Source organism: Rutilus rutilus (assembly GCF_951802725.1).
Source record: "Rutilus rutilus genome assembly, chromosome: 1".
Classification (NCBI taxonomy): domain Eukaryota; kingdom Metazoa; phylum Chordata; class Actinopteri; order Cypriniformes; family Leuciscidae; genus Rutilus; species Rutilus rutilus.
Window position 1 is genome coordinate 69,910,467 of NC_140209.1, and position 15,384 is coordinate 69,925,850.

The 15,384-nt window shown below is 44.4% G+C and overlaps 1 protein-coding gene across 2 annotated transcripts in view; it reads right to left on the reverse strand.

Moving 5' to 3' along the window:
* The window catches only part of prkcab (protein kinase C, alpha, b), a 214,381-nt gene that overhangs the window by 13,443 nt on the left and 185,554 nt on the right, over positions 1–15,384 (reverse strand). For both annotated transcript variants that reach the window (XM_084417060.1, XM_084417059.1), the window contains one exon: positions 13,912–14,050. In XM_084417060.1, coding sequence (XP_084273186.1) covers positions 13,912–14,050 — 139 coding nt within the window. The remainder of the gene's footprint in view (positions 1–13,911; positions 14,051–15,384) is intronic.

Below are 15,384 nucleotides of genomic sequence, written 5' to 3' on the forward strand. Positions count from 1 at the left end.
CACAGACGGGCAATAAAAAAAGGATTCATTTTATAAAAAAAGTTACATACAGCACCTTTAACAGGTGAAACTAATATATAGACTCATTACATGCAAAGTGAGATATTTCAAGCCTTTATTTGTTATCATTTTGATGATTATGGCTTACAGCTTATGAAACCCACGAAATCAAAATATAACATAATACAACAGAAAATTACATGAAATCACACAGTAATTACGCAGTGATACCATGGTCACTGAACCAGGGTTTGGTTATTTTGGCAGTGTGGGCAGGTGCAAATCCTGCTGGAAAATGAAGTCAGCATCTCCATAAAGCTTGTCTGCTGAAGGAACATGTCCTGGTAGACGGCTGCTTTGAGTGGACAGCACAGTGGACCAACACCAGCCGATGACCAACACAGACTGTGGAAACTTCACACTGGACTTCAAGCATCTTGGATTGTGTGCCTCTCCATTCTTCCTCCAGACTCTGGGACCTTGGTTTCCAAATGAGATGCAAAATTTGCTCTCATCAGAAAAGAGGACTTTGGTCCACTGTGCTTTATTACATCCAGAGTCAACGCAGCCGTCTACCAGGACATGTTCAGAGCACTTCATGCTAGCAGACAAGCTTTATGGAGATGCTTCCTTCATTTTCCAGCAGGATTTGCACCTGCCCACACTGCCAACATAACCCAAACCTGGTTCAATGACCATGGTATCACTGTGTAATTACTGTGTGATTTCATGTAATATTCTAATTTTCTGGGATTTTGATTTCGTGGGTTTCATAAGCTGTAAGCCATAATCATCAAAATTATAACAAATAAAAGCTTGAAATATCTCACTTTGCATGTAATGAGTCTATATAATATATTAGTTTCACCTGATAAGTTGAATTCTTAAAATAAATCAACTTTTTGATGATATTCTAATTTTATGACCAGCACCTATACATGTGTGATCAATGATATTTCAACTTTTTATTAAGTGCCTCAAAAGATGCTAGAATGTCCTTCAAAAGATCAACTTTGCAAAATCCAGCAACTAGTTCTTCCTCGGAAAGACTTTGTTTCTCAGTGGAGTGATTAAAACTGCAAACCTCATGACTCCCTGAAAATAACATAAAATCAGCCAATAAGATTGGAGATCGCCATGTTTGGCCTTTCACTGCGGTTTCTATTGATAAATGTACCCTCTATTGTACCCTTAGTCTAATACGCAGACATGTTCCGGATGTGGGCCGGATCTGGGTCGACACTATGTTGCTGTCTGGGGTAGTAGTTGTTTTATTATTTTATGTTCCAACATATTGGGCTGTGTTTGTAATGCAAGCGAGTTTAGATCTGTCTCATGTCATTTCCCGCTCTTTTTCCACATCATCTCTCGACCGTCCAGAGTCAATAAAACAGCAGAAAGCGTGACGCTGAGCGTAGATGTCGATCACGTCTTCTCCAGCTCCTGTTTCCAAGTGCAAATTTAAACTATTGATCTACAATTGTTTTTAGAACAGAAGGCTCAATATATCTGATTGTTTCTTCATTATCATTTGTCTAAAGTCAGCATGTCCAATAAAGTTGTGTGACAACACAATGAGCGCAAAGAATAGAAAGCACTTTAGGCTTTGTATTTGAAGTACCATGGATTTGAATTTGGTAATCATTATTTGGTGAGTTATCACCCCAAGTTACCAGTGTGTAAATGCAACAAGAACAGCAAAAACGTGTTCAATGACGTTGAACACACTTTGAAACCGCAGCGCGCGACCTTAGAATAAACAGACCGTTATCGTTCTTGGTGTGAACGCAAATATAGTTATCGTTCTTGGTGTGAACGCAAATATAGTTATCGTTCTTGGTGTGAACGCAAATATAGTTATCATTATAGTTATCATTCTTGATGTGAACGCAAATATAGTTATCGTTATAGTTATCGTTCCTGGTGTGACCGCAAATATAGTTCTCTTACGAGAGTCCTCTCGTACTGCGTTTTTGTAAAAACGCTACGGGAAAAGTCTCTTTTCACGAAATACTGAAGCAAAAAATTATCCTTAATTTTCATAAATGTAAAACGCGTTGCGGCAGTGCTTAGCTATGGCGAGACGGCTTGCTCGCTCATTGGCTGCTCTGCAGCAACTGCATAAGCCTATCGAGCGAGGCCTGAGGTGACGTCAGGCCAATGAGGACGCTTCGCGCCCTCCTAGCCATTTCCCGCCGAGACGGGTGTGGCTAACCTCTATATAAGGAGCTCGAGAAGGCTGATTCACTTGATTTTAATCTCTTCAGCGAAGCGCACGCATCGCTGGATCACTGATCACGGAAGCAAGCGTCGTTCGAAGCAAGCACTTCAGCGGGACGAGCCCTCGAAGCCGCTGGCCAACGCCGCCTTCTACAGGCAGCCGTACCTGCTGCGCTTTCCAACGCCTATATCCTTTGCTCTGTTTTCTGTGTGTGTGTGTGTGTTCGCTGCAACACTCACCCCTAAAAGAGCTGCGTCTTTTTCAAGACGCCTTCTCAGGCAGCGCTCGCGCTCGCTCCGAGCCAATTGCCTACGGTGACTCTGAGGACTCGCCAGGCATCCTTTCCGAGGCTGCCCTTCCTGGAAGCGGACGGCGGGATTAGTTTTTCTTTACGTTACAAGAAAAGCTACCCTGCCTCTGCACGCGTCATTCACCGGCGAAGGAAAAAAGAGTGTTCTTAGTCCCACCGTTGGTCGGTCTGAACTCTTTTCTCTCACATTTCTCAGTTCCCTGTTCGGCGACTGGAAATATTATTGCAGAAAGTGAGTCTGTTACACGCTTGCCTGCCAGCAAACGCCGAAGAATACATGTTGACGCCGCTTTCAAAGCCTGTATCCCCCTGTGGCTCAGTGGTGGAATTATAGTGTCTCCATGCGGGAGACCGGGGTTCGGATCCCGGTCTAGCGGCATATATATTTATGCCGCCAATGCTTTGCTCTGTAAGTCCCCTGAAGGCGACTGCAGAGATGCATTTTGCAGCCAGCGAGCGCGTAGTACCCGCTTGCCTACAACCGAACACCGTTTCTACGGTTCCCGCGCGTCACTGGCGAAAGAGAATGGAGTGTTTTCAGCCCCGCTGAATCTGGGCGATTTCCACTCTTCTCACATTTGCAGGCGTTCTGAAAATGCAAATCACTCTGTCTGTTCCCCGAGAGGCAACTGCAGACGTGTTTTTTGCTGCCCACGAGTACGTGGTACAGGCCTGCAAGCAAACGCCAGTGTGGATATACTCGCGCTGACTTTGTCTATGCATCTTCACTGTGGTCCAGTGGTAGATTGTTAGACTTGCGCGCGGGCGATCGGAGGTTCGAACCCCAGGCCGGCCGGCAGAAAATATTTATGCCGCCGAATGCAAATCACTCTGATTGTTCCCCGAGAGGCAACTGCAGACGTGTTTTTTGCTGGCCACGAGCACGTGGTACATGCCGTCTATGTATCTTCACTGTGGTCCAGTGGTAGATTCTTAGACTTGCACGCGGGCGATCGGGGGTTCGAACCCCAGGCTGGCCGGCAGAAAATATATATGCCGCCGAATGCAAATCACTCTGTTTGTTCCCCGAGAGGCAACTGCAGATGTGTTTTTTTTTTTTTTTTTTTTTTTTTTTTTTTTTTGCTGCCCACAAGCACGTGGTACATGCCTGACAAGCAAACGCCAGTGCGGATAATACTCGCGCTGACTTTGTCAATGTATCTTCACTGTGGTCCAGTGGTAGATTCTTAGACCTGCGTGCGGGGGGTCGGAGGTTCGAACCCCAGGCCGGCCGGCAGAAAATATTTATGCCGCCGAATGCAAATCACTCTGTTTGTTCCCCGAGAGGCAACTGCAGACGTGTTTTTTGCTGCCCACGAGCACGGCCGATGATGCTATATGTGTAGAGAAGATGCCCACTGCTAGTGCCCATCCCTACACACTAGCACAGCCCTTCACACAGGGCCCGCGCTCATATATTCGACTCGGGTCGATCACGCACGCAACATAGTGAACGTGCCCACTGCCTAGTGCCCACAAACACTATGTTCTGCATGCCTTGTGGTTTCTGTAAAGACGAAACCTGTGTGCATTCACTCTGCTCAGACAGACAGTGCACTCATTGCAGTAACTGTTCCCGCTCTCCCGCGCCCACACTTACTCACTGGTGTCCCGGCCACGGCCGATGGTGCTATAAATGTAGTGTCGATGCCCACTCCTCAGTGCCCATCCCTACACATAAGCACAGCCCTACACTTAGGGCTCGCGCACATAAAATCGACTCAGATCGATTGCGCTTCAAATGTAGTGAAAGTGCCCACTTCCCAGTGCCCACATACACTATGTCTCACAGACCACAGGCTCTCTGTAAAAACGAGACCTGTGTGCGCTCGCTCTGCTCAGGCAGACAGCGCGTCCAAAGCAGTGAATGTGCTCGCGTCCCGCCCACATTTACCCGCAGACATGAGTCCCGCGAAACTCGCTCAGCCCTCCCTCACTCAGTTAAGCACTGTAGTAAGGTCGAGGACGAGCGCTCTGCCCGCTGTAATAAGCGCGCCCCCCGCCTCGAATGCCACAGGCATAACGCCTATGTTATCGCACCCCGAAGCACCTCTGTCACACGAACAGAGCGTGCTTCGCATCCAGCCCTTAGCCAGCCATGCAGTAGCATGGGCAGCGCTCCCAGGGGTTTCGGACTGGGTGCTAGGCATTATAAAGAGAGGCTTCTCGCTACAGTTTTGTCGACGCCCCCCCCCGCTTCACAGCGCGCGTCGAAACTTCGGTGAATTTAGAAGTAGCACACCTACTTCGCGCCGAAATATCAAAACTGATAAGCAAAGGGGCGATAGAGCATGTACCCCTAGCTCAAAGCAAAGGGGGGCTATACAGCAGATACTTTCTAGTCCCCAAAAAGGACGGTGGTATCAGACCCATACTGGATCTAAGACGGCTGAACAAAGCATTAGTGAAACGCAGTTTCAAAATGCTCACGACCAGGAAAATCCTCGCGCATGTTCGCCGAGGAGACTGGTTCATGTCGATAGATCTGAAGGACGCGTATTTTCAAATACAAATAGCGTCACATCACAGGCAATACTTGAGATTCGCCTTCGAGGGTCAGACATACCAGTATACAGTCCTGCCGTTCGGCTTGTCCCTGGCACCTCGTACATTTACGAAGTGCATGGACGCAGCGCTCGCTCCTCTCAGACTCAGAGGCATGCGAGTGCTGAACTATTTGGACGACTGGCTGATCCTAGCTCAATCACGATCACAGCTCGTGGAGCACAGAACCATTTTACTCGATCACCTCGAGAATCTTGGTATCACAGTCAATTGGACGAAGAGTTCACTGAACCCCAGTCAAACGATTTCGTTTCTGGGTACCATTCTGGACTCACAGTCTATGACAGCGTGGCTGTCGCCACAGCGCGTGCTGCACATTCAGCGCGCAGCGAGATCTTTCCGCTGCGGCGCGACTACCCCGCTCAGGACGTTTCAGAGGATGCTAGGTCTCATGGCCTCAGCATCACCGGTTCTTCAGCTGGGCTTGCTCCGCATGCGCCCTCTGCAGTTCTGGTTGAAAGCGCGAGTTCCGCGCGGAGCGTGGGTGTCCGGCCGGTTACGTCTCAAGGTCAATCAGAGCTGTGTGGCAGCCCTAATACCTTGGTTGGCGGGCGACTGGTACCGATCAGGTGTAAGCCTGGGGACTTCCTCGGGAGTGAGGATGGTGTCGACAGACGCATCCACCTCGGGATGGGGAGCGCTGCTCGAGGGCAGACCGTTCTTCGGCCTGTGGTCGAAACGAGAAAAGCTCCAACACATCAACTGCCTGGAGATGCTGGCAGTGCACAATGCGCTGACGCGTTTTTGTCCCCAAATCAAGGTCCAACACGTCGTAGTCCGTTCGGACAACACGGCCGTGGTGTCCTATATAAATCGCCAGGGCGGTCTGAGATCCACAGCCCTATACAGGCTGGCGAAACGCCTCCTAATATGGGCTCAGCACAATTTGCGCTCGCTGAGAGCAGTGCATGTGCCTGGGCTCCAGAATGTGGGCCCAGACAGGCTGTCCAGGAACAACATTCCCCTGGGCGAATGGTCTCTACACCCGCAAACAGTCCTGCTGTTGTGGGAAAGATTCGGCAGAGCGGAAGTGGACCTATTCGCGTCCCGCGAAAACGCTCATTGCCCCGTGTTCTTTTCCAGAAACGACAGCGCGCTGTCCCACGTGTGGCCGCGCTGCCCGCTTTATGCCTTTCCCCCCGTCTCCCTCCTGCCACAGGTGTTAGAGCGGGTCAAGGAAACGAAATGCTCAGTGCTGCTTGTAGCACCGCTCTGGAAGAACCAAGCATGGTTCCCAGTCCTGATGCAGCTAGCAGACATCGCTCCATGGCCAGTGCCATTGAGGAGAGATCTCCTCTCGCAGGCCAGGGGCTCAATTTGGCACCCACACCCGGAGCTGTGGTCCCTTCACGTGTGGGCGCTCAACGGTTATCCGTTGACCTCGTAGAGGGAGTGATAAATACCATCACTCAGGCCAGGGCGCCGTCAACTCGGCGGCTTTATGCCTCGAAGTGGTCGGTTTTCTCCGGCTGGTGTACAGCTCGGAGCCTATCACCTCTCGATTGTGAGGTGACGGAGGTTCTCTCCTTCCTACAGGAGCTGTTGGATAAGGGCAGATCCCCTTCCACGCTCAAAGTTTATGTGGCGGCTATTACAGCGTTTTCTGGAACAACGCTGGGGCAGTCTCTAGGAAGGAACGATTTAGTCATCCGCTTCCTCAGGGGAGCTAGGAGGCTAAATCCTCCCAGGCCTCCTTCAGTCCCTATGTGGGACCTTTCTACGGTTTTGGCGGCCATGAAAGGTGCCCCTTTCGAGCCTATCCAATCTATTAGCCTCAAACATTTGTCTTTCAAAACAGTGTTCTTGATGGCTCTCGCTTCGGTGAAGCGCATAGGCGACCTGCACGCGCTCTCTGTGAGCCCAGCGTGCTTGGAGTTTGGACCTAACGACTCTAAAGTCATACTCAAACCTAAGCATGGCTATGTGCCAAAGTCCCTCAACACACCATTTCGGGCTCAGGTTATCTCCCTGTCTGCCCTGCCGGGATCAAGTGAGGAAGGGGACTCAAGTTTTCTTTGCCCCATTCGGGCTCTAAGAGCTTACGTGTCCCGCTCGGCTGTCTTCAGACAGACTGAGCAGCTCTTTGTCTCGTTCAGTGGACGTTCCAAGGGAATGGCTGTGTCGAAACAGAGCTTATCCAGATGGATAGTTGACGCCATAGCGCTGGCTTATACTGCCAAGGGCCTCCAGTGCCCGTTGGGAGTTAGAGCGCACTCCACGAGGGGCGTTGCCTCCTCGTGGGCTTGGTCCAGCGGGATTTCCTTACAGGATATATGTACGGCGGCGGGCTGGGCCTCGCCGTCTACATTTATCAGGTTTTACAACCTAGAGGTTCCCGCCTTACAGGCTAAGCTACTATCGGTATAGCCGATTCAGCTGTCTAACTAGAACACTGAAATCGCATGCGCAACGCGCTGCCGACTGTCTTATGGGCAGAACTGTGTAAGACCCACATTTCCCACATTTAGTTCAGGTTCCCCCACCCTGTCTATGTGATGTCATATTCGCGTCTGCTGACGCAACCATATAAGGACAGAGGAATCCCCTCTTGTCTCTAGACTCTCTCTGTGAGGTCATGTTTTACGTCTGCGGACGTTACAATATAGGGAATTAAGGTTCCCCTCCCTTAATCCCAGGCTCTTTGAGTCTATCTGGTGATTATGCACTGTACACCTGGTTAGCTTCCAGTGATCGGTGTCTTTATCCCAGCACGCACGGCGTTTTACAAGGGGTTCCCGTAGCGTTTTTACAAAAACGCAGTACGAGAGGACTCTCGTAAGAGAACGTACTCGGTTACTAACGTAACCTCGGTTCTCTCTAGAAGAGGGAACGAGTACTGCGTTCTCTGCCGTGCGTACGGTTCACTCTGGTTCGCTTCGGCGATGAAAATCAAGTGAATCAGCCTTCTCGAGCTCCTTATATAGAGGTTAGCCACACCCGTCTCGGCGGGAAATGGCTAGGAGGGCGCGAAGCATCCTCATTGGCCTGACGTCACCTCAGGCCTCGCTCGATAGGCTTATGCAGTTGCTGCAGAGCAGCCAATGAGCGAGCAAGCCGTCTCGCCATAGCTAAGCACTGCCGCAACGCGTTTTACATTTATGAAAATTAAGGATAATTTTTTGCTTCAGTATTTCGTGAAAAGAGACTTTTCCCGTAGCGTTTTTACAAAAACGCAGTACTCGTTCCCTCTTCTAGAGAGAACCGAGGTTACGTTAGTAACCGAGTACGTTATCGTTATAGTTATCGTTCTTGGTGTGAACGCAAACATAGTTATCGTTCTTGATGTGAACGCAAATATAGTTATCGTTATAGTTATCGTTCTTGGTGTAAACGCAAATATAGTTATCATTATAGTTAACATTCTTGATGTGAACGCAAATATAGTTATTGTTATAGTTATCATTCTTGGTGTGAACGCAAATATAGTTATTGTTATAGTTATCGTTCTTGGTGTGAACGCAAATATAGTTATCGTTATAGTTATCGTTCTTGGTGTGAACGCAAATATAGTTATCATTATAGTTATCATTCTTGATGTGAACGCAAATATAGTTATCGTTATAGTTATCGTTCTTGGTGTGAACGCAAATATAGTTATTGTTATAGTTATCGTTCTTGGTGTGAACGCAAACATAGTTATCGCTCTTGATGTGAACGCAAACATAGTTATCGTTATAGTTATCGTTCTTGATGTGAATGCAAATATAGTTATCGTTATAGTTATCGTTCTTGATGTGAACGCAAATATAGTTATCGTTATAGTTATCGTTCTTGGTGTGAACGCAAATATTGTTATCGTTATAGTTATCGTTCTTGGTGTGAACGCAAATATAGTTATCGTTCTTGGTGTGAACGCAAACATAGTTATCGTTATAGTTATCGTTCTTGGTGTGAACGCAAACATAGTTATCGTTATAGTTATTGTTCTTGGTGTGAACGCAAATATAGTTATCGTTATAGTTATCGTTCTTGGTGTGAACGCAAACATAGTTATCGTTCTTGATGTGAGCGCAAATATAGTTATCGTTATAGTTATCGTTCTTGATGTGAACGCAAATATAGTTATCGTTATAGTTATCGTTCTTGATGTGGACGCAAATATAGTTATCGTTATAGTTATCGTTCTTGGTGTGAACGCAAATATAGTTATCATTATAGTTATCATTCTTGATGTGAACGCAAATATAGTTATCGTTATAGTTATCGTTCTTGGTGTGAACGCAAATATAGTTATCATTATAGTTATCATTCTTGATGTGAACGCAAATATAGTTATCGTTATAGTTATCGTTCTTGATGTGAACGCAAATATAGTTATCGTTATAGTTATCGTTCTTGATGTGGACGCAAATATAGTTATCGTTATAGTTATCGTTCTTGGTGTGAACGCAAATATAGTTATCATTATAGTTATCATTCTTGATGTGGACGCAAATATAGTTATTGTTATAGTTATCGTTCTTGGTGTGAACGCAAATATAGTTATCATTATAGTTATCATTCTTGATGTGAACGCAAATATAGTTATCGTTATAGTTATCGTTCTTGGTGTGAACGCAAATATAGTTATCGTTATAGTTATCGTTCTTGGTGTGAACGCAAACATAGTTATCGTTCTTGATGTGAACGCAAATATAGTTATTGTTATAGTTATCATTCTTGGTGTGAACGCAAATATAGTTATCGTTATAGTTATCGTTCTTGGTGTGAACGCAAACATAGTTATCGTTCTTGGTGTGAACGCAAATATAGTTATTGTTATAGTTATCGTTCTTGATGTGAAGGCAAATATAGTTATCGTTATAGTTATCGTTCTTGATGTGGACGCAAATATAGTTATCGTTATAGTTATCATTCTTGATGTGGACGCAAATATAGTTATTGTTATAGTTATCGTTCTTGGTGTGAACGCAAACATAGTTATCGTTCTTGATGTGAACGCAAATATAGTTATTGTTATAGTTATCATTCTTGGTGTGAACGCAAATATAGTTATCGTTATAGTTATCGTTCTTGGTGTGAACGCAAACATAGTTATCGTTCTTGGTGTGAACGCAAATATAGTTATTGTTATAGTTATCGTTCTTGATGTGAAGGCAAATATAGTTATCGTTATAGTTATCGTTCTTGATGTGGACGCAAATATAGTTATCGTTATAGTTATCATTCTTGATGTGGACGCAAATATAGTTATTGTTATAGTTATCGTTCTTGGTGTGAACGCAAATATAATTATCATTATAGTTATCATTCTTGATGTGAACGCAAATATAGTTATCGTTATAGTTATCGTTCTTGGTGTGAACGCAAATATAGTTATCGTTATAGTTATCGTTCTTGGTGTGAACGCAAACATAGTTATCGTTCTTGATGTGAACGCAAATATAGTTATTGTTATAGTTATCATTCTTGGTGTGAACGCAAATATAGTTATCGTTATAGTTATCGTTCTTGGTGTGAACGCAAACATAGTTATCGTTCTTGGTGTGAACGCAAATATAGTTATTGTTATAGTTATCGTTCTTGATGTGAAGGCAAATATAGTTATCGTTATAGTTATCGTTCTTGATGTGGACGCAAATATAGTTATCGTTCTTGGTGTGAACGCAAATATAGTTATCGTTATAGTTATCGTTCTTGGTGTGAATGCAAACATAGTTATCGTTCTTGATGTGAACGCAAATATAGTTATCGTTATAGTTATCGTTCTTGGTGTGAACGCAAATATAGTTATCGTTATAGTTATCGTTCTTGATGTGAATGCAAATATAGTTATCGTTATAGTTATTGTTCTTGATGTGAACGCAAATATAGTTATCGTTATAGTTATCGTTCTTGGTGTGAACGCAAATATAGTTATCGTTATAGTTATCGTTCTTGATGTGAATGCAAATATAGTTATCGTTATAGTTATCGTTCTTGATGTGAACGCAAATATAGTTATCGTTATAGTTATCGTTCTTGATGTGAACGCAAATATAGTTATCGTTATAGTTATTTTTCTTGATGTGAACGCAAATATAGTTATCATTATAGTTATCGTTCTTGATGTGAACGCAAATATAGTTATCGTTATAGTTATTGTTCTTGGTGTGAACGGGCCTTTACCATCCCAGACAGCAACATACTGTCGGCCCCGATCCGGCCCACATCTGGACCGTGTGGAATCCATGTGTACCGGATGTGTACCGGATTGTTGACACTATCAGACACTATGTTGCTGTCTGGGACATGATATCATCATTGCACCACAATACGTTTTTTCCCAAAAAGCGACAGCCACTTTTGAAGTCTTAGTATGGCCAAAAATAAAAACGTCACTGTGTTTCTAAAAACACAATCCCATCTGCAGTAACATAAAGGCTGTGTGCGATTGGCTGCGGTTCTGAATAAAGAGGGATGAATAAACGAGTGTGTCAGGACACAGACGTGCTGCAGTTTCTAATGGAGATGCTGAGACGGTCTAGTCACAGAAAACGCTCTGGGCCGTGACGACACGCTGGTGGCCGGACAGCATTTCAGCAGTGTGTTAACCCTTCGCATTATTCTACATCTGTATTTAACCTGTAGAGCTTCTCCTCATGGGCGCTGAATATGTAAGTGTGAGTTAAAGTGAGTAGTTCACTTTATAGTAGCTCATTTATATTTGGATCGATGGCTCAATGAGACTGAAAAGCGTCATGTAAACACCTCAATCAGTCGGACTGAGCTCGATATGACTGAGAGAGCTGGTGTAGTGCTTAAATCATCTATTTAAGGAGAACATTTTAGCCATGTAAGCCTTTGAATGCAACTCAGATTCAGAAACACCTAGTGCACATGTGCAGTGCCATGTGTGTGTGTGTTGAATGTTTCCCAGACTCTTCTGTTTAAATGATTATCAGGGACACTGAGCAGACATGAGGAAATCAATGAGTGAAGCGGAGAGTTTATGACACACGAGCTGAAGATGTCAGGATGACACGTGAAAGAACACACAGAAACATAAGATGTCTGCAGCTATATGCAATATAAACAGATTAAAGTTTGCTCAAATCTCTCTCACACACACACACACACATCCAATATTGGAATATCCTGAGAATCTGCCCCGTTTATTTTAAAAGCTCACATTGAGCTATAAGGATCCTGCCAGAAATACATCATGTTTATGTTTGCTTTCTCTCTTTCCACCTACAATATGCTTTTCACCCTGTGCATCTCCTTTGTGTCGTGACGCTGGAAGAGAGCATGATGTTCCTGCTACCAACACTGCTACACACACACACACACACACACATAGACTCTCTATAGACGTAATGGTTTTATTAATATACAAACTGTATATTCTCTCCCCAAACACTAACCCGACCCATAAACCTACCCATCACACACACACACACACACACACACACACACACACACACACACACACACACACACACACACACACACACTCTCTCTATAGACGTAATGGTTTTATACTGTACAAACTGTATATTCTCTTCCCAAACACTAACCTGACCCCTAAACCTACCCATCACACACACGCACGCACGCACACACACACACTCTCTAGACGTAATGGTTTTATACTGTACAAACTGTATATTCTCTCCCCAAACACTAACCTGACCCCTAAACCTACCCATTACACGCACACACACACACACAAACACACACACACACACACACACACACACACACAAACACAATGTGAAGCTGCCACAGTGGAAATGTCACAGCGCTAATCTCCAGGTCAATATCACTGTGGGAGAGAGAAAGCAATTTAAAATGTGGCTATTAATGAATGATGTGGCCATGTATGTCACACACACACACACACACACACACACACACACACACACACACACACACACACACACACACTAAAATATTTAGCAACAAAAGATGCTAGATTTACCTAAATAATCATTCCAATCGGTTTAAAGACGATGTTTTTTTTTTTGTGTGTTAAATTTTTTTCAGAAAGGTCAAGGCGCCTGTGTTGTCTAATGTTGAATGAGATGTGTGTTTATGAGGAGTTTCAGGCCTCAGGTTGTGTCCTACATGCAGTGAATATGACAGACGCATCACAACTCCTCACTGTCCGGGTCACTTGTTTCCAGCAAGTCTCACCGCAGACCCATTAAAAGACTAGAAAACCCTGCTATCACTCACTCTCGAGCTGGAGCTTGACAACTTCACTCCTCATTGACTTTCATTATATTGATGAACAGCCAAGATAAACCTCATTTTGTTTTCCACAGAAGAAAGAAAGTCATTCATGTCTGGGGTGACATGACGGATGAATAGAGGATATATTCGATACATATCACGATACTGAACGCACAATACGATGATAAAAGGTTAACAAAAATGTTGATTTTTGATTAAAATGCTAAATTTGGTGTTACATTGTGTGTGTAAATGAATCGGCTTGGACTTGGTGCTGGAAAGCCAAAGCACAGGACAATAGAGACGCCAGAATAAACCATGATTCTGAAGATGAAAACACTGAATTATTTTTACTTTCACTGACTAGATATATTTAAAATAATGTAGGCCACTTTATACTGGTAACGTTTGGCATTATCAGGACCCACAAATATTGCATTATTATACATTATATTCAACATTATAGTAGTTTAATGTAGTTCTGACACTAAAACTCTGTAAACTCGAATTTTTTCTACAATACATATTGTCACTATCCACGATACATATTGTTGCATTTTTGTATTGTGATATATCGTGACTACACCACTAAGGATGAGTAAAAAAACAAATTTAGTTTGTTTGTTTGGAAGAAATACTTGTTTAATGCGTATCTCACCTCCGGGGCGATGTAATCCGGCGTCCCGCAGAAGGTGCGCGTCGTCATGCCCTCATACATGTTTTCCTTGCACATGCCGAAGTCTGCGATCTTAATGTGGCCCTCGGCGTCCAACATCACGTTATCCAACTTCAGATCTCTGAGGACAAAATAAACAAACCAGGGGTCGCATTTATAAAACTGTGCGTAGGATCCTTATTAAAAGTGTACATGCTATAGGGGGGTCACTTTTGTGAAAAAAAATCCTGTTCGATTTCTGAGACATAAGTGTTCGTTGAATCGATTGTAAAATCGATTTTCCATGTCTAAAGACGTTTCCATTTTAAACGCCAAATATAGGCAAATCCACGGACAACTAACAGTCATTGGGACGAACGTAAAGAGGGCGCGCCGTGCTTGAGACGCGCACAAGTCAGCAATATTTCTGATGATTTATTGGCGTGAAGTTTCATGCACAATGACAAACAGGTGTGCAACATTCTCGAAAAACAATAAGCAGAGTGGACTGCCATAACATCAATGAACAACATCACTGCAGGCTTCAACATGGCTGTGTTTACCATTAGAAATGTCAAACAAATTTCGCCTACGTAGGCGATTGTAGACCGTAGCCCGAATCTGTATCTGTATGCATGAGACTGTCTGAATATGATTGGTCCGATCGGTTGTGCAATCGATTTTCGAACGTAAAGTGACAGCCCTAATGTAAATATGGAAGTGATTGTTGAGCATTAGTGATGAACACCTGCTGTTAACAAGCAGATTCACTGAAGGAAAGAACAACAACAAGAACAGAAAAAGAGGAGAGACAAGCAGAAACACAAGAACTACTACTGACTTCCAGCCATTACACATTATTACACTTATTATTAACCAGTATGACTTTATTTCGGTCATATGTCTACAGATGCTTTTATTGAGATGTTTCATTGAAAATGTCTGGTTTGATGTCACCATAATGGAGATCAGTGTTTGCTTTAGTTGAGTTCTTGACCCTTAACTTTTTTATATAATTTTTTTTTGTCTAGCCTCTGCCCTAGTACATGCGCCCAAAAGCCAAATATGGCGTACGCCAAAATATATTCAGACTTATAAAACCGTGCGTTACGCCAGAACCTGCGTCGGAAGTGGCGTACGCCTCTTTCAGGGCCTGTTTTGTGCGACGCAACGGTTGTAAGTGAGGCCCGACGTGTATGAAAGTCCCTCGGATAGCGGATGTTTCAGCTGACAGTGAAGAGAGTGTGGTGTTTAGCTGTGGGTGCGAGTGGGCATTGAGCGAGGTCAGGGCGACCTCAGCCTTCATCATCAGAGAGCATGATTAATGCGAGCTGAACGCCGCAGCCCTGCAGGGACGGGGAACGGGAGTGAGACAGCTCTGCAGATAAACAGGCTTTCTTACACCCCCCCCTTTCCTCACAGAGTGACTCATTCTCTTGACAGGAATAATACATTCTGCAATTCTTGAATGTTTCG